General features: G+C 52.6%; 1 protein-coding gene across 1 annotated transcript in view; it reads right to left on the reverse strand.

Annotated features, from left to right (window-relative positions):
- Positions 1–22,934, reverse strand: part of Cabin1 (calcineurin binding protein 1) — a 107,742-nt gene that overhangs the window by 3,206 nt on the left and 81,602 nt on the right. The window contains exons 30-34 of the mRNA XM_051186915.1: positions 6,826–6,989; positions 5,988–6,084; positions 4,971–5,642; positions 3,556–3,630; positions 1,165–1,438 (exon numbers count right to left, since the gene is read on the reverse strand). Of these exons, the coding sequence (XP_051042872.1) occupies positions 1,165–1,438; positions 3,556–3,630; positions 4,971–5,642; positions 5,988–6,084; positions 6,826–6,989 (1,282 nt within the window). The remainder of the gene's footprint in view (positions 1–1,164; positions 1,439–3,555; positions 3,631–4,970; positions 5,643–5,987; positions 6,085–6,825; positions 6,990–22,934) is intronic.

Below are 22,934 nucleotides of genomic sequence, written 5' to 3' on the forward strand. Positions count from 1 at the left end.
TGGGGATCAGGATTCACAGGTAGGGAGAAGAAACGTCTGGCTTTGTGTTTGACTTTGTCTCTATCCACCAAGAGGCCAGCCTGGATTACCCAAGACCCTGCTCAAAAAGCTAAAACCAAACAAAACCCCACAAACATATTCATTTTTCTAGATGATATGGATCAACAGGCCTGACTTCTCTGAGGTGGGCTTTGGGCAGGCAGAAGTAGGGAGGCAGAGCTTTCTGCCTTGGGGAAAAGCACCCACCAGGGTCTCTCTCCTCAGCAGCTGCCCTCCTGGAAGGGTGTCCTGTAGGAATCTCAGGTTCTCAGGTACCTCAGCCTTTGTTAACGAAGTCCCCCACTCTATGTCTGTCACTGAGGGCTTCTATAAGCAGGTTCCACCATCAAGAGGAACAATGGACCCAGCCAGGCTGCTACCACTAGCTGGTGAGGGATCTGGAGCTGGTGAGGCACTCTTTCCATGAAGGCACAACTAGTTCCAGAGATGTAGGGTATGGACTTAAAGAGGCATGTCTATCCCAAACTGGTCCCAACATCACCCCCAGAAAGCTCTGGTGTCCACGGAAAATGCCCACAAACACCATTGGCCGATAGCTGGGGAGGGGAGTATGCCTGGGACTTTCTGTTAGGCCTGAGTGAGCACAAGTTTTTGCTGAGGGCTGTCCCTATCCCATGTTTATAAGGGTACCACTGTGGTAAAAAGCCATTAGTCTGGTTTAGGGAGATTAACTCTGGTGAATATACACTTGGGAATAGGCACTCTTTCCCAGAGCTAACCTCCAAAGAGAAGATGTGAACTGTGAGAGTTTGCTTGTTTGGAGGCAGACAGGTGAGGGAGAGCAGGAATGCAGGCAGCCAGCCAGCCTTTAAGTGGTCTTGACTTCGACCAGCTGCATCTACCGGAGTAGCTGACACCAATAGACTCAAAGGGTGGAGTGGCCCAGTGATGCTCAGTTTCTGAAACTAGGTTGCAAGAGATGCTACGGATTCCTTCTTCCTCCAGCAGAACTCTGGCTCTCAAGGTGGGAGAATGCTAGACCCACTAGGGAAGAGGCCCCATTAAGAACCTGGGGCTGTTACCCACTCAGGTGATCAGCTAACGACCTGAACACAACTGCACAGAAGACCTTGAACTAGGACAGAGTATGAAGATGGCACTTACCAGGACTCAGAGAGGCCATGCTGGTGGTAGCCTCTAGCCTGTGCGGCCGGGGCATTCCAGGATCTGTGGATAAGTCTGGGGTAGAGGTTGATGCTGAGGGAGGGCAACTAATGACAGCTGTGGCAGAAGTTTGAGGCTTGATGTGGGAGTCACCGGGCCTCTGGGGCGCATCAGTTGGCAAGGAGTCAGGTGCTACGGGGGCCACTGTTGCAGGGAAGAAGTTCTCTCTGCTGTCCTTGGGGTGCTTGGGGGTGGTGGGCGCATCCCCTGAGGCCTGTGACAGCAAAGGCAAGGTGAGGAAGGTCAACGGGGCAGCCCTCTGAAGCATGCATTACCCTGTCCCATGTGAGCCCAATTCAGTCCCACAGGGCACTTCATCCTGACCCTGGATGCCAACAAAACACCATGCATCACTCTGAGGTTCTTGTTGGTTGTGCTAGAAAGCTCAAACATTTTACTAAGACACAACTGACCTCAGCATACAGCCGAGAGTCCAGATGGATCCATGCTAGCAGGGCCTCATGCAGACCCGGCTTATTTCTCTGTCTCTTCTGCACTGCCAGGCTAGGAGGAACCCCAGTCACTTATGTCTCTATGTAGAGTGTAGGGCCCAAACTTGGAGCTGTAGGGATGGATGGTAAACCTAGGAGAGTGACTTTTCAAGGGGAAACTTGGTCAAGCAGGCCTTTCTTTTGCCCGCAGCCTGGCCTTTGAATTCCAGGAAGCCAGGTCCTTAGAGGCCTCTGACCCTTCATATAGTTCCCTTGCCTTGGTACCCATGATGCTTTCTCTTAAAAATGTCTCACATGGTGGGGACAAGTCTACAAGTTCTGCTATGTGGTGGTTGTCTAGTCTGCTGGAAGGTGAGGCAGGAAGCCAGACCTGCATGTTGGCCTCAGGAGGTCACAGGAATGCTGGCAAGATGACAGACACAAGGGAGAGGGAGGCCTGTATTCCTATGCTGTCTTAATCAGGAACAACTGCAGCAGGTGATGGCCCACACAACTGGGACCCCAGAAAACAAAATGGAAATTCCTAAAGGGGCAGGGGCTTTTGGCTCTAAATGCCTGGTGTCTTCCTAATGCCCGGAGATGGGGCCTAGGCCATTTGTAACTGTGGGAAAGGGGTGCAGGTGGAGTGCCTTGGGAAGATACTCAGAAGAACAGCTTGCCCATAGCCCCCACCCACTGGGATGATTATGGGATAGTAGGGGATGCCGCCACCACCACCTGGTGGAGGTACAAACTTGTAATTCCAGCACTTACAAAGCTGAAGTGAAAGGATTGCCTCGAGTTATAGGACAGCCTGGGCTACATAGCAAATGGCAGGCTTTGTGAGCAATAATCCAAGTGATGAGGTCTGCTGGCCGGTTGGGCAATGCTGCCAAAGACTCTGCTTCTCACCTAGGAGGCTAACCCACCACTGCCTGCATGCTCAGAGAGGAATCCCTGGACCCTTAGAACTAGAGTCTGGACAGTGTTGATGCCCTCATGCCCCATTCTTCCAGGAGGAAGTCTGCTGGGGGTCCTAGGACAAGGAGACAGACCCACAGTGACATGGACAGTGACCATGACCAGTAACAAGAAGGCTATTTTTCCCCCTTCTGAGACAAGACTGATGCACCCTCTGACCCGCAGGCTCTCAAGGCTTGACGGGGTGGCTCTTAGTTCTGCTAGGTCTGCCTGCTTCCCAGCTCTTCCTACGCTGTTCCCTGCCAAGATTCAACATGAGCCCAACCCACACCCTGCTTTTTGAGACAGGACCTCTCTATGTAGGCTAAAACTGGCCTAGAACTCACAGAAATCTGCCTGCCTCTGCCTTCTGAGTGGCAGGATTATAAAGTGACCATTATCTGGTCACCAGGAGCTCTATCTTAAGCCCGGAGGGGCTTTTCTCAGCCCATCCCAGGAGGACCTTCCTCTCACTGCCATCCCAGGAGCCCCTCCCTGGTCCCTACCACACGCAGGGGTCCTGATGGGCTCTGCCTCCACACCACACTCTGTGCTGCTTCGATGCTAGCCGTGTTCCATTATCACTTGTCTACCAGTACCAAAGGTTAAGGCCCTCTCTCTAGCTGAAGCCAAATGGCTCAATTCTGTCCGTTCTACTTGTGAAAGAGCCAAAGCATAGCACCTCAGGACCTATATGTATGTCTGAGTCCTGTCAAAGCACTACCATTTTGGGGTCATAACCCCATTTTCCATTAGCCTAGATACCGACCCGCACTCCCAGCCCCCATGATAACCATAGGAACCAGCCCTAGGGCACATTTGTTTCTGGGCCTGCAGCCCAAGGCTCTGATATAGGGCAGCTTCTGCATGAACGGCTGGCATAGGCTGGGGAGTGTGTGTGTGTGTGTGTGTGTGTATATATATATATGGCAGAGCTTACCTGTCTCTGGGTAGCAGCGCCAAGGTGAACCTGACAGAACTTCACAGCCTGCTCCAGTGCGGTCCCCTCATCCACCTGAACAGAAAGATGCCTGAAATTAGGGAACCTAGGACACGGTACCTGACCTGCTCCCAGCCCCATTCATTCCCTTAGGGGCTGTATAAACCCAGCTCAAGAAGGGCACCCTGTGTGGCCTATGTCAGTGAGGACCACACCCAGGTCCCGACTGCTGGTGTCAGGACTCTTCCCAGTTAATCCTAAGGCCACATTTCCAAGGGGCAGCTATTTATGTCCCCGAGGACTGAGATTGACAAGAGGTCTCAGACCCCAACGAAGCTTTCAAATTCAGCTAAGAGTTGAATTTGTGCAAACTTTAATGTCAGCACTTGGGAGTCAAAAGGTAGGACTGAGTGTCTCAGAGCCAGCATGAACTACATATAAAGATCCTGTTTCAAAACAAAACCAGAGCAGCTAAAAAGGCCAATCACAGGCCGGTTTCTGATCTACCTTGAGAGTGGGTTGTTGATTCCAATGGGAGGTGCCTTCTAGAAGTTCAGGTAGGATGGTAACCTTGGGCTATGTATGCTAAGTGTGTACCACAGACGGAAAGCCTAACATATATGGGGACCAATATGAGACTGGAGGCGTGCGGGTTATCCCTAACAAACATATGTGGCTCAAATGAGATGGCCAAATATTGTCAAGTAACGATGGGAGCAGGCAGTGTGGGAAACGACCAGGTCTCCCCTACAGGAAAAGCAACAGCACCCATACTGTTCCTAGGAATTCATGGGAGAAACATTGCTAGGTAGGTGGAAAGATCTCAAAGGTTCCACTTGGGAAAACCGATCGCTAGGGACAGTCACCCATCTGCACTGGTCCCAAGTCCTGAAGAACCTGTCTTATGGGAATAATGTTTCTGTTTGTGGGGTGGGGACCAAGCAAATCGAGAAGGGTGGCAGACCTTTGGGTTGCCATGCTTGGGCTCCTCCCAGCTCCGTTCCTTCGGCTGGGTACCACAGCCACCATCTCAGGAAGTGGCTCAAATGTATCCAGAGGCTCCTCACAGTGCTGGGACCAGGGGGCTTCCACACCCCAGTGCTGGACCTGTACTGTAGGTTAGTCTTCCTTAAAGGTTGACTACACATGCACACCCCATTGTTTTCTGAGTCTGAACTTACTGCCTGCTCACCAGCGACCCCCTCAAATTAAAAAGCAGCAACCCCCTCAAAAAAAAAAAAAAAAAAAAAAATCAAAGTGCACAGTGGGAAAGGAGAGGGGGTCACCTCAAGGGCGGGCAGGCAGGCAGGCCCTGTCACAAGTGGCACACAGAAAGAACCTCCTGAAGAACAGAAGGCTAGGCAAGGAAGGCGTCTGAGGCAGACGCAGCCCAGGTCAGCGCAGTGGCTGCCTACCTGCTTGATGAGCATGTAAGTCTCTGACATGATCTTCTCAATGCGGCCCAGGTCATAGGCCATGCCCTTCTGGCCCTGCTGCCACACTCGGTAGGCATCCAGCAGGAGAGTCTTGCCAGACTCGGTGTCCTCCAGGAGCTTCCTTTTGCGATTAGGCTTTGGAGGTGCCTCCTCCGGGTGGCCACCTCCCCGGGCTCCCACGGTGGGGGGAGCAGCAGTGGCGCTGGGTGTTAATGGGCTTGGTGCAAGCGGAGTGGGTTGTTGTCGGGCGCTGATGCTCAGCTCCTCTAGGGAAAGCTCAGCGGACCGGCTCTCCGGGCCCCGGTCCCTTGGGGGGCGGCCTGGAAGCACAGGTGATGTTTGTTCCGAGTCTGGGTGGCGAACAGCAACCTCAGTGGTGTCCATGGGTTCAGTGGGGCCTGCCTGGGGACTCTCTTTCCGCTCCCCACCCTGGTCTGTGCTGTCCCTTGTGTCTGTGGCCACTGGCAATTGATTGAGAGGGCCCACTTTGCCCCCTGGCTCAGGACCAGGGCCTGAGCCATCAGCTAGAGGTAGCTTCTTGGGGTGGGGAAGGCTTTCTTGGCCATCCTCGGGACTGGCTTTGTGTGAGACATCCGTGGTCATCTTGGCTCCAGAGAGGCCACAGGCCTTGGGTCCCGGGTGTTCTAACCCCTACAAGGAAAACAGACAAATTACAGGTGCTTGGCTAGTCTCAGAGCCTCCATGGGCCCCTCTACCCAGTGCCATTCTGGTTATGAACATGTACCAGCTGGACAAGACTGGGCTAATCCACTCCCCTCTGCTCCTCTGGCAGTCCTACCCACTTCATGAGCAAGCAAGTGTCGAGGCAGGCTGGGCAATGGGACTTACTGCTTTTGGGACAACACTGCCTGGCTTTCCCAGAGCACTGTGATGTAAGCCTTGTGGGGGGCTGACATGGAAAGAGGCCCTGGGAAAGGGCCACCAAGTATGGCTGCCACAGACTGTTCTTAGTCCCTAATACACAGGCTGACATACCTCTGCAAGCTCACTCAATGTGTCCTCCAGCACTTTCACAGTGAGGATGAAAGCCCGCTGGGCCAGAACCTGGCGGTCAGCATCTCGTAGGTATTTCCTGCAGTCACACGGGGACAAGTGTCAGAAACCATACAGTGCAGCTAAGTGCTGAGCCCGCACTTACCCCAGGAGCATTAGTGACTTCATTCCCACTTATTTAAGTCTGTTCCCCCAAAGTGCCCTTTGGACCTCATACCTCATATTCAACAAGCCTCTGGCTTGGCCCCAGTGACTGCCCTGAGCCCTCAGGTTAGCCAGAGATCAGTGCTACGGTGGGCTAAGTGCCGGCGCAAGGAAGGCTTGTGGGCTAAATTCCTCTTTCTCAGGTTGGTTTCTGGGATGCTTATGCTTTACGAACAGCCTAGTCCTGTGTGAGTTGCATCTCCAAGTATACCATCCCCAAACTCTACACATGGCAGCTGTGGCAGACACCCTCTGTTCTGTGTGTCCCAACCTTCTGGCCAATGAATCCCTGATAGCTCTTGAAGCCCAAGACCTCTGCTGGTCACCTATTTCCCTAGGGCACCAAGGCTACTTTCTGAATGTCTGTTCCCTACAGCCCACATTAGTCAGTGCCCCAGAGAACCACAGGCTGGGCAGAAAGTTTCTAAACGTGGAAACTGACATGTTAGTCCTAGGGTGCTGCAGGTAGAGAGGCAGAGTCCATGAGTTCTAGGTAAGAAGAGATGTCCCTCAGAAGCCTGTGGCTTCTGGACCAAAAGATCCCAGAGCCATGTGGGAGCAGTGGGGACAAGCCTGGGAAGATGACCAGCCAGGCTGTGTGTGGTGGTTCACTCACTTGCCCTGGTCTGGTGTCCGCTGCAGCATGGAGGACACCTTCAACAAGGTGCTGTGGTCCCGGAGCTGGGCTAGAACCTTGAGCAGCAACACGATGGAGCGGTTCATGTGCCAGGCAAAGCTGCCTGGCCGGTCAATCTCATCCACGGGGATCCGCCAAATGCCCTATGGGATGGACGAGGACAAGCTAAGGAAGACTGCCATCTCTCTGGAGCCTTGGGGACCCCCCCCCCAGGGTTCCCTCAAGCCTGCCACTGTGCATAGGGTCTTGTTGGGGACTTCTCAGCCCCTTCTTGTCAGCCGGAAGAGAAGAGGCATGTGGCTGCCTTTACCTGTTCCCTCCTCATCCACGGCAGAGGGCAGTACAAGCGAGGTTCTACAGCCATTTTTCCAAGTCAAAGTCACACCGAGTGGGCCGAGTCTGCTCTTCACTCATATCCTCCTGCCTCAGCTCTCGTTTGTATGGCTGTATCCCCCATGTTCACTGGACTGGTTCCCTATGGTAGCTTTCATACTGTGTGTACATTTCTCTGTACAAGTATTGGTAAAGATACAGAAACAATTCCCAGGGGAGGAGTTCAAATCAGAGGGAGCAGCTTAACAGCCCCAATCCCTAGCCCCACAAGGAGGGCCCACCTGGCCTGTCTAGGGGCTGAGAATATCCACACCCAGGATAGCAAAAACCATTATATGTTATGTGTATCTATAAAAAGCCACACAGGGTGGGAGGCAAGGACCTCTCTGCTCCTAGGGGTGAGGCTATAAAAGGGCGTCACATCCTGAGGAGGCGCATCACAGATACTATACACAGAGATCTCACCACAGCCATTCAATAGACAATGGAGCTCAGAGACAGACAGGGAAGGGGCCTTCTGTAGGGGCTTCCTACAACTGGGTGGCCCTCACCATCCCAGAGACAGGGAAGGGGCCTTCTGTAGGGGCTTCCTACAACTGGGTGGCCCTCACCATCCCACAGCTTTGAGGAAAAGATCCCTATGAGTCTTCACAGGGAAGCCTCCACATGTTGCTACAGCAGCTCTTCAAGCTGGGTAGTAGGGTGAACCACTTTGACATCACCAGGTGCCCTTCTCCAGATATCCCCCCAACCTGGATCCAGATGTCTCCCCACTTTCTTCAGACCTGAGAATGGCAGAGGGTCTGCCCAACTGCTCAGAGATGCGTTCAGAACCATGTACGTACAGTGGTGCACGCTGTACTTCTAGTGCTCAGGAGTCAGAGCCAGGCAGGCATCTATGAGTCTAAGGCCAGCCTTGTCAGCACAGCAACTTCCAAGCCAGCCAGGGCTACATGGAGAAAACCTATCTCAAGACATGGCCACCCTGGCTCCTCCAATTTGCATGTGCTCTTCTGAACTGTGCAAGTATTATTGTGATTAGAATGGGGCTGCCTTTCCTCTAGGAGCAGGGAGAGGCAGGGGAGTGGCCCTTGCTCCCAGGTGTTCACTACAGCCTCCAAGCCAGTGGTATCAGACACAGGCAGGCTAGGGAGGAAAGGAGGCATGGACCTGGGGGCCTCAGACACCAACTGGTGCCTCAAGGGCCCCCAGCTAAGGATGGCTGGATTCCAATGCCTATCCATTCCTTGGGATCAGCTCATACATACTGGAGCTAATTACCCCTGGAGGTGGCTAGTGTCAACTCTGGTTAACTAGTAGAATGAATCTTTTCTGTATGGCACAGGGTTGCCCCCAGGGAAGGAAGCCTGTATCAACTGGCCCCAGGGCTTTGGGTGTGCTAGACAAGCACTGTTAACCACTGAGTACATCCCTAGTCCTTGTTTGAAACAGGTTATACTATACACACAGGCTGGTCTTGAACTCTTGACCCTCCTGGCTCAATTATATACATGTGTACCAAGCTAGGTCTCATTGGCCTTTTTAAATTTTCTATCTCAACTGCCTCTCTGACTGCCCTGAGTCCATTGGACTGACACAGCCACAAACTCCACACACATGAGCCTTTGTTTATGTCCTTCTGCATCCTCTGCCCAGCCAATATTACCAATGTCTTCCCAGGCCCATGTGACATCTGCTCACTCTTCCATGAAACTCCCGTGACTTGCTTTCTCTGACATGGTGGAGATAACTCAAGGCCAGCCTTTCCAATAGCTTTGCAGCTGGCAATGTGTTCTGGCCAGGGATGGTCTGCTTTAGCTCTAGGTCCTGAGGGCCCTGACACAAACTTGGCAAAGCAGTGGGGTATCCATCTTGAAAACTTTCTGCCTCCCATTTTATTGAGTACAGGCTATCTGTGCTAGGCAATCCTACCCCCACCCCACCCCCACTTCCTGGAAATTTTCATGTTCAACTGTATGGGCCAGGTGGGAAACAACTGTGTTCACAGCAAACAAAGCTCTTCCAAGCTCCAAGTGTTTATGAATCCCGCACTTATGGGACACAGGGACAGCAAAAGGATAGCTGACCCTTCCCTAACAGGCAGCCAGTGATGGGAGGCAATGGAATGGTTTTGACCAGTGTTCACTGAGCACGATCACACCATGAAAGAGAGCTGAGAAGGATTCCTGGAAAAGCTCTCTTCCCCCAAGCTGAGAATTGATGGCACAGCACCTCAGGTCATCTTCCCAAGGAAGGGGAGGACCCAAGCCCCTCTGGGGACTATAAAAGACCTGTCAGGCAGGTAAGGTGGATGACTGCAACAGAATCACATTCAATACCAGGGGAAGGAGAAAACAACGTTAAGACTTAAGTTCTTAAGACATCTATCTACTTCCCGACAGGGTCTGTTAGCTCTGGTCCCAGCATCTCCCGGAGCACCCTGTGACAACTGCATTTGTGCAGATGGATCTAGTTTAACTGTTGCACTGTCCGGCGTGTGGTCTGGGTCCCTACCTCCCCTTCCCTTCCTTTTATAACACAGCAGTACTGATTTCAGAAAGAACAAGCCAAGTCCCAGGAGGAGCAGAAAGGAACCACAGATGCCCCTGGCAAATATTCCAAATGAGCCCTTAGAGGCGTGAAATCAGCAACCGCAGCAGCAGGGCCCTACTCCAGCCTGTTCCCAAGGAAGGAGTGCTGCAGGCACACTTGCTGGGCAGGGTCTGGCTCACTCTGTTCATTCCTCCTCTGTTCATTCACTGCTCCACAAGACTCTTGAATTTACTGGTAAAACCAACTCCTCCCTGTTTCTTGTTAACAGGTCCCTTTTCTTTCCTGGCCATGCAGCCAGCAGGTAAACTCCTAGCAGGAGCCCTTGAGAATATTCCTTTGCCCTCTCAGCATGGGGCTGTGTGCACATGGAGACAAGCCTGGGTAGGTGGGGGTGGGGTAGGGTGGGGTGTTCCTGTGGCCACCAAGCTGGCCTTTGGAGACAGCTGAGAAAGGGCAGAGTAATGAGCCAGCAGGGTAGAAAGCAAGTCAACTATGCCTTCTGCCTGAGCTAAGCAGTCTGGCTTCTGTGTTTACAGCTCCAGGATGGACTGGGCATTCAAAAGGAATGGCTGGAGCTCTGTTCTGTCTCTATCACCACAGCCCACAAAGCAAAAGATATAGTGCTAAGCAGAGGCCACACAGCACCCAGCCCAAAGCCCAGATGAGAAAGTCACCGATCTCTGGAAGATGCTAGGGAGAAACAGGGTCTGGGTCAACCAAGCTAGAGCTAGTATGGAAGGTAGGGGCAGCAGGGCTAGTATGAAAGGAGGCATGGCAGAGAAGCAGGTGAACTGATGACCACAGTTCTTAGGGATGGGTCAGAGTAGGAACATACACTTGAGAGCTAGCAGCACCGTGGAAGTCGGAGAGCATCAGGGACCCTGACCCCACAAGGAGGCCCCTCCATAGGACTAGTTTTCCCACCCCTGCAGGCATGCTGTCTTTAATCAGCCTCACTTGAATCCTGTTTGGTGGTGTCACCAAGACTGGCTTCCCTGGAGGTCAGAGCACTATGCTGTAGGCAGTAAGGGCCTCTCCAGCAGCCCCAGAGCACTTCCAAACACCACACTGTGCTCAAGTTTCTCCTGCATGCCAAGTACTTCATCACAAGCATCTCAGCCCATCTCTGCTCCTCAGAGTGGTCCTGGGCTCCTTGATGACAGATGAAGTCACCGAAACACACACTAACAACTGAATAATTTATACAGGCCCAGACTGTGGGCTGAAGGCTGGATACAAACTCCTAAATCCTCTTACTGCTGTGGAGGCAATGAGGCTTCAGGAGCTACACCCCACAGAGAGCTGTGTTAATGGAGGTAGTAGGTTAGCCTGTGGTAGCACCCACACATACTCATCTACTCACAACGGACTGGAGAGCAGTGTGGGAGGACAGGCCTGGCCAGGAGGCAGGTGGGGCTCTGCCTTCCATTAATGGCAATCTTGGTGAGCAGTACACCGCAGAGGTAGCACACAGCATCAACTCCTGTAGGCATGGAACACCTTGCCTGATGAGGCCCAGGCTCCTCTTTCTCTATATTACTGACTGGACAGCTAACCCATACTCCCCTACAGGCTTTGGTGTAGGCAGAAGAGCTCGTCCGTACACACTTCTGGTCCTCACACCTAAATACCTGACTTGGGGGCTGCTGAACACAGTCTCTTTTATTCAGCCCAAAGCTAAATATCCCAGCAACCAGAGGCCACAGCCTCAATTTTAGATCTGGATCTCCCAGTGTACTCTGTAGTAACAATACAAAATAGCCCATGGCTATTATGAGATTCCTGCCACTCAGTCACAGATCCTCCAAGGCACAAAGAACTCCAGGAACCTGCTTAGAAGGGTATCTTTGGAAAAGCCAGAAAGGAAAGAAGTTGGGGGAGGGAAATGGCCCAGTCAGAGCTACATAGGGGTGGAAGGGGGGTGGTGAGGACTTGCCACCCTGGCAGAGATGTTCCAAACCAGTCCTTTCCCAGAGAGGATAAGTGAGTTCCAGGAACCTGCTCAAGGATGTCCAATGATGGTAGGACCAGGAAGAAGGGGTCTCTTTCCCTCACCTCAAGGCTCTCTTTAACACTCCCAAAGGAAAGAGCTGGCAGGGTTTCGAACTATGTGCTTCTCAAATCCACTAATCTTAGCAGAGAGCAGAGGCAGCTTGGAAGGCTTGCTCACAGGGGAGGGGGTGACTGGCAGCAAGCTGGTGTCCCTCCACTGGTAGCATAGGGGCTTCAGAGGCCCTTTGCAGGAGATGGCCTTCAGTCTTGGTCCTCCCTCGCTGCCCTTTGCTGCCACACACAGGACTGAGATGTGACACTTGTTTTGACTTGCCATTCTCAGTGTCATGCCCAGGAGGGCAAGAGAAGGGAGGAGCTCATCTGGGGGTACTGACAACGAAAAGGCAACAGATTGTGGGACAGGATGCATGGCCTGAGGGGACAGTGGGTTACTAGGCAGATGGCAGTAAACTTTGCCCTCTTCACCTCACCTCGGGGGTCCGAGTCCGCCTGGGGTCTTCATGGGCTCTGCCTGGCAAGTTGGGGCACTGCCCACCAGCTCTTGACCTTGGACACAATAGCTGCCCTGGCACAGCCCCCGGACACTGAGCTGCTACAGGCAGGGGGGCAGATGGATGGATAGATAACAAGGCTGTGCTGCTTTTGATCTCAGGGAGGCGAGGGCTCCCAAAGCCCCCAGGGAAGAAGCAGCCCACCAGTGTAAGAATCCAGGAAACAAAGATGGTATACTATCACCTACGAGGCCTACCTGCAGACTGAGCAGAAAACGAATGTTCTGGATCAAAAAACAAAACAAACAAAAAGACATCGACTCCAACTCTCTTAAAGAAGGGATGTGGGACAACATTCCAGCATCAGGTCCAAGTTTGAAAGAGAGGCTGGACTCTCTTTAAATAAGAGGCCGAGAGAACAGAGACTCTGAAGGGTGTCTGGACAAAGCCAGAGGAGACAGGAGTCGGAGGCAGAGCCTCTGCTGAGCAGACAAAAATGAGAAATGGGCAGCTGAGGAGAGGCGAGGCAGTAGCAATTTCCTTGGAGTCAGCCCCACAACTTGGGGTATCCTGAGCACAAGGAAGTATTTCCCATGTCATCAAAAACATCCCCTTGCTAACAGCCACAGAACCCTTTGTTTCCTAGTACGTGAACTACAGTTGACATCTGAGGTAATTCTCAGGGTCCTTATGAAGAAGGATGGGTTGGAAAAGGTAACAGGCAGGAAACTGGAAACCTGGAGTGGGACCAGGTGCCTGAGCTGACAGTTGGGGGAATGGTCCATGGGACAAGGGAGTGAGCAAGGCTTTTCTAGAATAGCATACTCTAACAACCCTGTTCACTGGAAACCGTAGGGCAGTGCCCAAGAGAGAATCCACTCCTCCCCCTGGTGGAGGTGTTCCCATGGTCCCTCTAGGTATGGACAAGCGGTGAACCGGTGAGAGGAAGAATTCTATTGCTAGAGTATAAGACAAGGGGTAGAGGTGGAGACTGTTGGTAGGACGGGTGTGCCCCAGCAGGGTCGAGTTCAGTCCCCCCCCATCCCCAAACCCCAGGAAAGCACAAAAACCTGCAGAGATTCCAATGCTGGCTCAAAGCTAACAGCGATTCCAAGGAGCCAGGGATGGTCCCATGTGAGGGACAAGCACAGCGTGGGGGAGGGGCATCCTCTAGTCTCGAGGTGACACCTGTGGCCCACTAATGCACACAAACCACTCAGAGAGGTGTGTGAAGAGGGTGTGGAGAGATGCTCTCGGTGTCACTGAGCTCCTGGACTGGCTGCATCTCTTGGGGCAAACAACTCTCAGGAGACTGCTCAGCTTCTTCCACATCAGATTTACTTCTCTGCTCTCAAGAGACTAGCTCCTTTGTGAGCTAGCAAGGAGCAGGAAGCTGAGGCTACAGCACAACTCTCCTACCAGCTCTCTGCGTTTTACACCTCATTTGTCCCTAGGAAGGAGAGCGTCAAGGATGCTGCCAGTCAGCTGTGTAGCACCCATGGCCTCGTGTACAGACGCTCTCCCTCTGACACCCTCCTGCTCAGGAGTCTCGGTGTTTGAATCCGGGACTGCTTTCTAGATAGGTGGCTCCTCATCTTTTTTGATGCCCTGAGGAGAGAGGGTCCCTGCAGCAGCACTTTTGCTCCATGCCTAAGATGGAGAGGAACCTAGGAGCTCTTCCCTCCCCTGCAAGGCAAATGCCAGCGGGAACAGAAGTTTCTGCAATGAGCACCTTATAACCATATGGAAGGCAATCTGGTCTCAGGACTGTGCGAAGGGCATCAGGCACACTCTCCCTCGCCCTCATCAGGTCCTGGCTGTCTAGGCAGGGCTACTGAGGGCAAGGGATTCCCCATGCCATTACAGGTAATGAGTCCTCAACCAACTCAGGCAAGGGCTGGGGAAGCCTGCAATTTGCTTGCAGCTGGCGTCTGCCGTTTCCAGCCTTTTCTGCCAAATGAGACATATCATGCACTAGATCCCCTCCCCTCCCCCTCCTGGGAAAAGCAGAACCGACAAACAACTGAGCTTGGGGAGAGCCTGGCGGCCAGCCCTTCCCCCACGTGCGGAACTAGCAGCGCCCCATGCCAAAGCGACCCCCTACCCCAACCCTACCCCTCCTCCTACGCTTGAGTGCTGAGTGGCTAGGACCCCGGGCCCGGTGTTCCGAGCCGGCCCGCACTTGCAAAGCCCTGGAACCATCTTCCCGCCCCCGCACACAGCTATTTATAGCTTAGGGAAGCACCGCGCCCGGGCGCCGCTGCCCATCCCGCCCCGCGGCCCGCTCACCATCCCCGAGAGCGGCACCGCGCAGCTTTTCGTCAGCGCCTTCTGCCGCGAAGTTGTTGCAGCTAGTGGCTTTCGTTTTCGCAGGCGCACACCCACGCCTGGGCTCCGGCCCCGGGCTTGGTCGGGCTGGGCTGTCCTGGGCTTGCTGGGCGGGCTCAGTACAGACTCCACCAGCGCCAGCCGCCCCCGCGTGCCATTACCTAGGCCGGTCTGGCCTCCCACCTGACGTTCTGTAGAACGCCAGCCCAGTCTGGGCACGGGGGGCACTGCACCCACCGCTGGCGACTTCCTCTTAGAGGCACTGGGGAAACCACGGCCCTCGGGTTTCCTGCTGCGCCCGGGGTGGGGGTAGCTGCCCGAGCCCACCCCGGGGGAACTGAGCGCAGAAAAGCGGGAGAGCCAGGCAGGCAGAGGTGAGGTGGTCGTGCAGCCCTGGTCCCAATCCCCGCCCTTGGCCGCGCGGGCAAGTTCCTACCCGCTGGCTCCCCGGTGGCATCGATGCAGGAAAGCTAGTGCGGGTGCCTGGCCATGGCCGCGGAGGCTTGCTCCTCACTCGTGGCGGGCCGGGGCGGGGCAGGCAAGAGCCGGACGGGCCCCGGCAGTCGGTGGCTTGGCAGCACAACTGACTTTTGCCGGCCAATCCTGGCAGGGTCCCTGGCCTAGCCGCCAGGGGTTCAGTGACGATGGGCTATCCACTGGTTGAGGGGTGTCTTGTGCACAGCTCTTGGCACAGGAAGCTGTGGGACCAGGAGGTGAGGAGTTGGGGAGGCAGGGGGCAACCTTCCACCTGCAATGGGGCCTCAATGTGAATGGTACCCTTTCCCCATTTGTGCCACACAGGGCCTCGTAAGTCGTAGGAGGGCCACATAGAGCTGTCTGTCAGTCGGGACTAGCATGAAGACTTCTGGAGCAACATCCTCAGAGAAGGCGACATGAACAAAGATGCCATGGTGAAACTTGCAGTGAGCTCTCCAGATGGAAGCCATCTACTTTCCCACAGGGACTAAGGGTGTGAGGGCTGAGCCAGGTCAATGAAGATCCTACCCACCTCCCCATTACTCTGTGAGCAGCTCTGCATTGTCCAGGGAAGGTACTGAGTGTTCTCTACAGGGAAAGGGCTCAGGAGGGAAAAGTATTTCTGGCACAGAAAGGCAGCCACGACACTGGCCTGCATAGGCCATCTTCAACCTAGAGGGCAGGCTGCAAAGGAAATTACCCCCTAATACCTACCCACATGGAAGAGAACATTGCAGGAAGGGCACAACACCCTATGTGGACTGTCTGGAGAAGACACTACCTTCACACACTTCCCCCCCTCACTGCCAGGGCCCTGAGTCCACGTCCTTGCCACACCCCTAAAGTGTCAATCATGACACCTCTCCTACTCACCGTGGCCACGTGTCCCTAGGCTTGGTGCCTTTAAACCAAACAAGCCTGAGTCCAATCCCCACCCCCAACACACCTAGAAAATAAACGAGTCTTCTTCTCTTGTAAGATGACATTTCTTGCTGCTGGGGATCCGGAAGCAGCAGACTTGGGTTCTTGGAGATCATGTACTTGTAGGTACACACATGAGCACATACACATGAAGCATTCTTTGGGGCTTCGAATGCACGTTCCCCTTGACAGGGTTTGAGAATTATCAATCTGATTGTTTTGCAACTCACTACACCCTCACAGCATCTACACTGCTACTGTTCTTTGACAGACAACACAAAAGGGGAAGAGGTTCAGGGAGTTTGGGCACTGGTACAGTTACATAGCTGCTAAGACTGGGACCCATCACACAGACCTAGCCAGCTCCAGCTTCTTGAAGTTGTCCCCAGTTGCCAGAGCAGATGACATGACCAGGTGACAAAATGTCACTTGTATTTCACATAACTCATGACCTCACTTCATACGTTTTCTACTTTCTGAAAGACCAAGTCAGACCAAAGGAAGCTGTTATCAGTGTCCAGGTGGCCTCCAAGTCCAGTGGTAAACACCTACTTTCTGGAGCATGCCATTCTGCTGCAGATAGCTCTCACCACACACTGTGGTGATAGGTCTGTTGCTATCATGTTACTGGTCAGCACAAACCACAAGGGTCCTGGGCAAGGGTGCTGAGTGGCCTGAAGGTCTAGTACCTGTCTATCACAGCAACAGGGAAGCATCAGTAGAACTTGCAGGGTATGGGTTGCGTAAGAAAGTTAGTTTCAAGACGGACATCCTTGGGAAAACGTCTATTTCTAGCTGTGCTCTGGAGGCCATGGCATAACCACCTTGTTTTTTGAAATAGGGTCTCACTGTAGTCCAGGCTGGCCTATCTTGCCCTGGACTCCTCAACCATGTTTTTTACACCATGTGATGCTCTGCATTCCACACCCTGGCTTGTGCCAGTCAGCTCTCTCCAGAAGTATCATCATTTCTAGATGACCATCCACAACAGAGCCCCAGTGGGACATTTCTCACATGGTAAGAATCACCCTTCTTGTGCCCCTCACCAGAGGGATGCTTCTGAGTATATGTTTGGCTGTCAAGTGACAATACTATATCCTTGAGAACTCTTTGGCGTCAAAGACCTTTGAGATTCTTGGCACTTGTCAGTAGCCTGAGCAGTGGAGGCCATGAAGCACCTGACTATAGAAGGTGTGGGCTTCCACCATCACTCTGCAGAGAGCCACTCAGCCGCCTCAGGACATCCTGAAGGCCTGAGACTAGAGGCTCTAACAGCTCTCTACCAGGCACGGAGGCTCTCAGACGGCCAGGCCATTTTGATGACTCTTCATCTGTGGGCAAGCAGGAGCCCTGTGGAGTGGCCATAGGTCTCCTTGGGAATGCAGACTTAACCTTGGACACACCTGACATTCAGGACTCAAGTAGGCGTGTGTTTCTGGATGCTAGGTTCTGGATGACAAAGCAGTGCTGTCCCTAAGCTCTGCTGGCTGAGCTCCCAGGAGGACCATGTAGCCCCGGTGGTATCTTATGGTATCTTACAGCTGTACCTTCTCAAGACCTGAGCCCTTAAAGACCTTCAAATCTTTCTTGGTTCCTTTCTTGTAGGCTTTTACTTCAGTCCCAAGGTAGAACCTGCCTTCCTTCTGGGCTAGATTGAATGCTGGGACAAGAATGCTCGTAAGAGTCCAAATTTCTAGCTTTGCCACCACTCACCTACCTCACTACTATGGGACAGTGGCTCTGTGTAACATGGGCTCTGGCAGCTTTCTACTATGCATGGGACAGCCACTTTTCTTCTTTAAGGCTGAGACAAAGTGAAACAGGCCTGATGTGCCAATTCTGACCATGAGCTCCCTGCCTAGGAACCTGCGGTTGGCCCACTACTGACAGATGCAGACAGAGCAATGGTGGCCCTTGGGGTCAGATAGGCCCATCTTGCCTTACCCAGTGGTGCCTCTCCTGTCCACAATGCCTCCCTTTACTTTCTCACATCTAAGCAGGTGCGAACTGGTCTGGGTCCCCCAGTGCCTCCTTAGGATAATGGGGGACTTACAACAGGCTCCTCTGGGCCCTCCTGACCCCAGGCTGCATGGGAAGCCACTGCATTAACCCACTCCCAGGAGGACTTCAAAGCTGCTTCTATTTCATCTTAGGAGGGGAGCTTAGGAAAGTCTCCTCTGGCCAGCACATTAAAAACAACTAGTGTAATCTATATGTCTACTGATCCCCGGACCCCGAAGAATAGCTGTTATGGCTTGAGGATCTGGTTCCTCTGGCTGGCCTAGGGGAGTGTTTGTGGGAGGGGGTCATGAAGAAACAGTGGAGGGAGGGCTCAGCCTGTGAGATCAGATGGTGGTCTCTGTCAGGCAGCTACAAACAGGTGCTCTGGCAGACAGGAAAAGCTAGGCATGAGGGCTTGACCACAAGACAGGAAAGGGCTGAGCTGAATTGGCAACTTGGTGGGCATTCCAGCTCCCAAGAAGGCCCATGTCCCACTGTTCTTCCTGTTCCATAACGGTAGTAGGAAGGAACCCTCAGGATCCCTGGGTGATGTCAGAAGAAGAAACACCCTTCAGAGCAGGTAAGCTCCACATAGGCACAGTCACCCCCTAGCCAGATGGTGACAATTCCAGATGCAAGTAGGAAGGTTTAACCCGGCACAGGTCTCTCACCCATGTTGTGAGAAAAGCAGACAAGGGTTAACCCACCAAGAATGGGGTCACCTGTTGCAAGCAAGGGCCCTCTGATGACAAAATATGACCTAGAACCAGCACTGTGCTGCTCTAAGCCAAGCTGAACTTGACAAATGATTATCAGGACATACCCCTCCATGTACACACTCAGCATGAGAGCCAGGGTCTTCCCAGTCCACCTTAACGCTCTTCCTACTGGCTCTGCTCTCTTCACCGGTGCCTCCCACATGAGAGACACATTTCACACTACTTCATTTTTGTTTCTAGATAGTATGACCAAGTTTTGTTCAGGCTTCCAGAAGTTTTCCTCATCACCTTTGCTGAAGACTGGCAGACAACTACCTCTAGCACCAACACTACCACAAGAGGTGCCTGAGCTAAGGATTGGGCATGGACTCAAGTTTAGGGAGTTTAACAGTGGATTCTAAGCTGAAGGGATCATTCCTTTCCTGTGCATCCACTGTCTTCTATAAAGGGCTTTCCATCCACAGCCTGTGGAAGCCAGCCTTGTCTGCCAAAGGCATCCACAGCACCTCTGCACTGGATACATTTGCCCAAGGTAGTTACGCCTGGCTGATCCATACAAAGTCACAGCTGATGCACAGTCCTCAGTGAAAGGCACTCTATGGCTAGGGAGACTCCACTCAAGAAACACAGCCCTATACTAAACAATGGCTGGTCTTCCTTGTAGCCCAGAGCTGGTCCTTAAGAGCTTCATTCCGAATGCTTGAGCCAATGACTGAGTGTTCCTCTGCAGAGAGGGAACAGTGTTTAGGACACTAGACAATCTGTACCCTGACAGTGATGGGCTTGGGGTCTACCTTAAAGGTCCACGAGGCCTCATCCTGGTTTATCTTATTTTGTTTTGCTTTTTGAAACAGGGTTTTGCTAAGTAGCTTAGCTGGCTGGCTTAGCCTTGAGAACACTGAAATTATAAGCAAGCAGTCACCACTATGCTAGGCTCAATCAAAATTTGTTTCTGGACTGCAGCGAGAGCACAATTGGTCAAGACACTTGCTGCTGAGCCTGTGAAAGGACCCACACTGTGGAAGGGGCCTGCAAGCTATCCTTGAACCCCTGCAACATGCACTGTGGCACATATGTGGAGTCATACATGCATGTGCCTATACACTTATGTGCACCTACCCCCCCCACATGTATGCACATGCTTTTAATCAACTAAACTTCTGCAGTTCCTAAAGGGCACTTTCCCAATCTGTGCAGTCTATCTCACTTTCTCCACTATCAATGAACCTTGTCACCTATGTCCCTTCCTGATCAACCAGTGCCCCCCCCCCCCAAACATGATGATCACGGTCATTTTTGCTCAGCGGTACCCTGTTCTCATGTGCTCTTTACCCTGAGTAAGGCCCTCTGTGCAGATGAAGAAACAGTCTACAAACACTAACTTGCATGCTCACAGCTACCACAGTATGGGATGGAGCCGGGTGTAGAGGGGCTTTCCTCTGGAGAGCAGAGGCAGGATAAGACAAACACCACCAAGACCTATGCATGTGATGGACTCTTTAGCTTGCTCCTCTCAGGTAGTTCCTGGTCCCAAGAGCCTGTCACCATGATAATAATCAGGCAGGAGCAACAGAGTTCAGAGCCATCGTCTTAGAAGTCAAACTTTCCAAATAGGGAAAGCAAGGGGAGAGGGAAAAAGGGAGAAAGGAAACGGGCAGGAATAAAAAGGGGAGAGATGAAAATTATCCAAGGAAGGGGGCCTGGCAGTGAACTGAGAAGGGACATTAGGCAGAGAGTGCTGGGAACATGGCGGAGAGGAAGTCCACAGCCTCTCGGCCCACCCTTGTTCAGAAGCTGGCAGGGTACAACTAAGCAGGTGGAGCTTGGCCCTTCCTGCATCTTCTGGAGTAGCTGCCATCGCATCTGCTTTTCATTGGCTATGTGAAAAGGTTTCTTCTGGAAAAGGAGATGAAAAACCACTGACTATCCAATTGGCCCACCTCTGGAGATGAAGAAACTGAAGTCAAAGAGGCTGGGGACAGGAAGTCTAAATTGGGGTGGGACAGAGTGTGTGTACATTTGGCTTAGGTGCTCGCCTTTCCCAGCCCATCCTGTTATGTGTGTAAGCCCACTGCAGAGGCTCTTGGCTGGAAGCCCCAAACTGAGGCAATCCCAATGGATGGCATGCATGGCAAAGAACACAAGTCATTAAAGAGCTCAGGGCAACGTTAGGCTCTCTGCTGCCTAGCCATAGGCATCGAGCACAAGCTTAACCCGGTGACCTATAACCTGCTGGAAGGAGGTTCTATGGGAGCAATGGCAACAGGTGGTACTGCCCAGCCCCTCACTCAGCTTCCATGGTGACAGCATGTCCAGTACTGAGGCTGAATAAAAGTCTAGAACTGCCACATCTTCCCTCTCGAACAGCTGCATTCCTACAGTGGCCTCCCTTCCTTGGAACCCCGAGATAGGGGTTCCCAGCTCTTGCTCAACAACCATGAACCTCCAAGCTTCTTTCTTTGCCTTGTTCTACTCCACTGGCTGAGGTCCTATGCACATACCTTGGATGGCTCAGGGGCACTGCCTGAGCTGATACCATCACACACAGGCATCAGAAAGACATGGTAGGAACAATTAGTCAAAGAGGAAATCTTTGAAAAATAAATTGCAGCAGGAAAAGAAGTCTGTGCTGGAATGCTCTTCTCAGTGAAATGCTGAACAGTATATACTCTTGACTGAACGCTCACTCTGAGCAGCATGGTTGGGGATGGAGGGGACCTTGGCTGAGGTTGAGCTGGATATACCCACTAGCACCATAATCCATCTAGGGAGAAAACAGCAGTGGTGGTCCTGAGTGGCTGTGCAGAAACTCTGGCATGGAGGCTGGATGACAAGACATGGTCCTGAGCCCGGGGCTCAGTTCCTTGCTCTGCTGCTTGCTGGCTATGTGGCCTTGGGCAAGTCATGCTGAAGCATCTACAGGGACTTTTGCACCCTCTTTCAGGACTGTATCAAGGACTCAGGCAATAAATGCAAAGGGCTTGAGAGTTCACCCCTCTTTTGCTCAGGCACTCTCTGCCCTTGCTACAATTCTCAGAACCTCTATAGGCAACAATTGCCTCTGGTGGTCAGAGAAGAGTGCACACCACCAGAGGAAGACATTCTAAAAGCTGCTTACACTGACTTTTGTTGCTTTAAATTAGAGCTGTGACTGCAGCAGCCTGGCTTGGTGAGTTTTCTAACTACCACAACCTGGGCCTGGGAGTTGTATGCCATAGCCTCGCCACTGTCTCACCCCCACGTCCTCAAGGCGTGCCTCCTCTTACAGACAGGGCAGGAGACTCACAGCTCCTCCCCACCTCATGCCCAGGGAGGGCTCCAGCCTGAACCTGGACTAAGCCAGTCTGAGCTGTGTAGTTCTAAAAAGTTCAGGAGCTCAGAATATGGGAAGGATGGAAAGGTCAGCGTGGGCTCTGAGTCCATGCTAACCCTTTAAGATTCTCAAGAACAAGACTGCTTCTCCCTGGAGAACTTGAAGTGTTTCTTTTGTTTACTCTGCTTGAGCAATTGGCCCATGGATCATCTCAGCAGTGCTAAAAATAGCAGGATTGCAGCAATTCCGACTACAGCCAAGAAACTCACATTTCCTCAATTGAAACTTTCCTCTGCTTTTCTGTCCTGATTCCCACTCTGATGTCACTGGCTTCCTCTTGCCCCAACAAAAGTAAGTTCCTGCTGTACACCTTGCACCATACGTGTGAGAAAGCAGCAGCTACATTAAGCCAGGTGGCTATTAGAGTGTGACAGACAGCCACCAAGAACTGAGAAGCTAACTAGTTTTCTCAGCAGCCAGGGTAGTTATGCCCCGAGAGGTAGCACTCCTGCATGGAGTAGCTAGGCCAAGTCCAGTGAAGGTACAAGCAGATTACTGGCTTTCTTGCCCTGAGTTAGTCTACCAAACAACCTCTCTAATCATGGGCTCTAATGCTATACACACCAAGGCTCACAGCTCTCCTTCTGCACAGACCACCCATGAAACCTGGGCCAAGTCATGTTACCTATTAGCATCCCTGGAAATAGGGACTTTCACAGTTTGACTAGTGATCTGAACTCTGGCTGACTATGTGCAAGGCTTAGAATCTGGCACATGTCATGTTTACAGTGGGTCAACATGCTCCCTGAAGTGTGGGCACAGTGACAAGTAGGTGTTAAGTATCAGTCACAGTTGTTTCTGGGTGGGAAGATGATGCTATGGGACTGACCTAAGAAAGCCACAGGCTATTGCAAACCAGGCAGTTGCTATTCTGACACT

This window comes from Phodopus roborovskii, unplaced genomic scaffold (genome assembly GCF_943737965.1).
Source record: "Phodopus roborovskii unplaced genomic scaffold, PHOROB, whole genome shotgun sequence".
Classification (NCBI taxonomy): domain Eukaryota; kingdom Metazoa; phylum Chordata; class Mammalia; order Rodentia; family Cricetidae; genus Phodopus; species Phodopus roborovskii.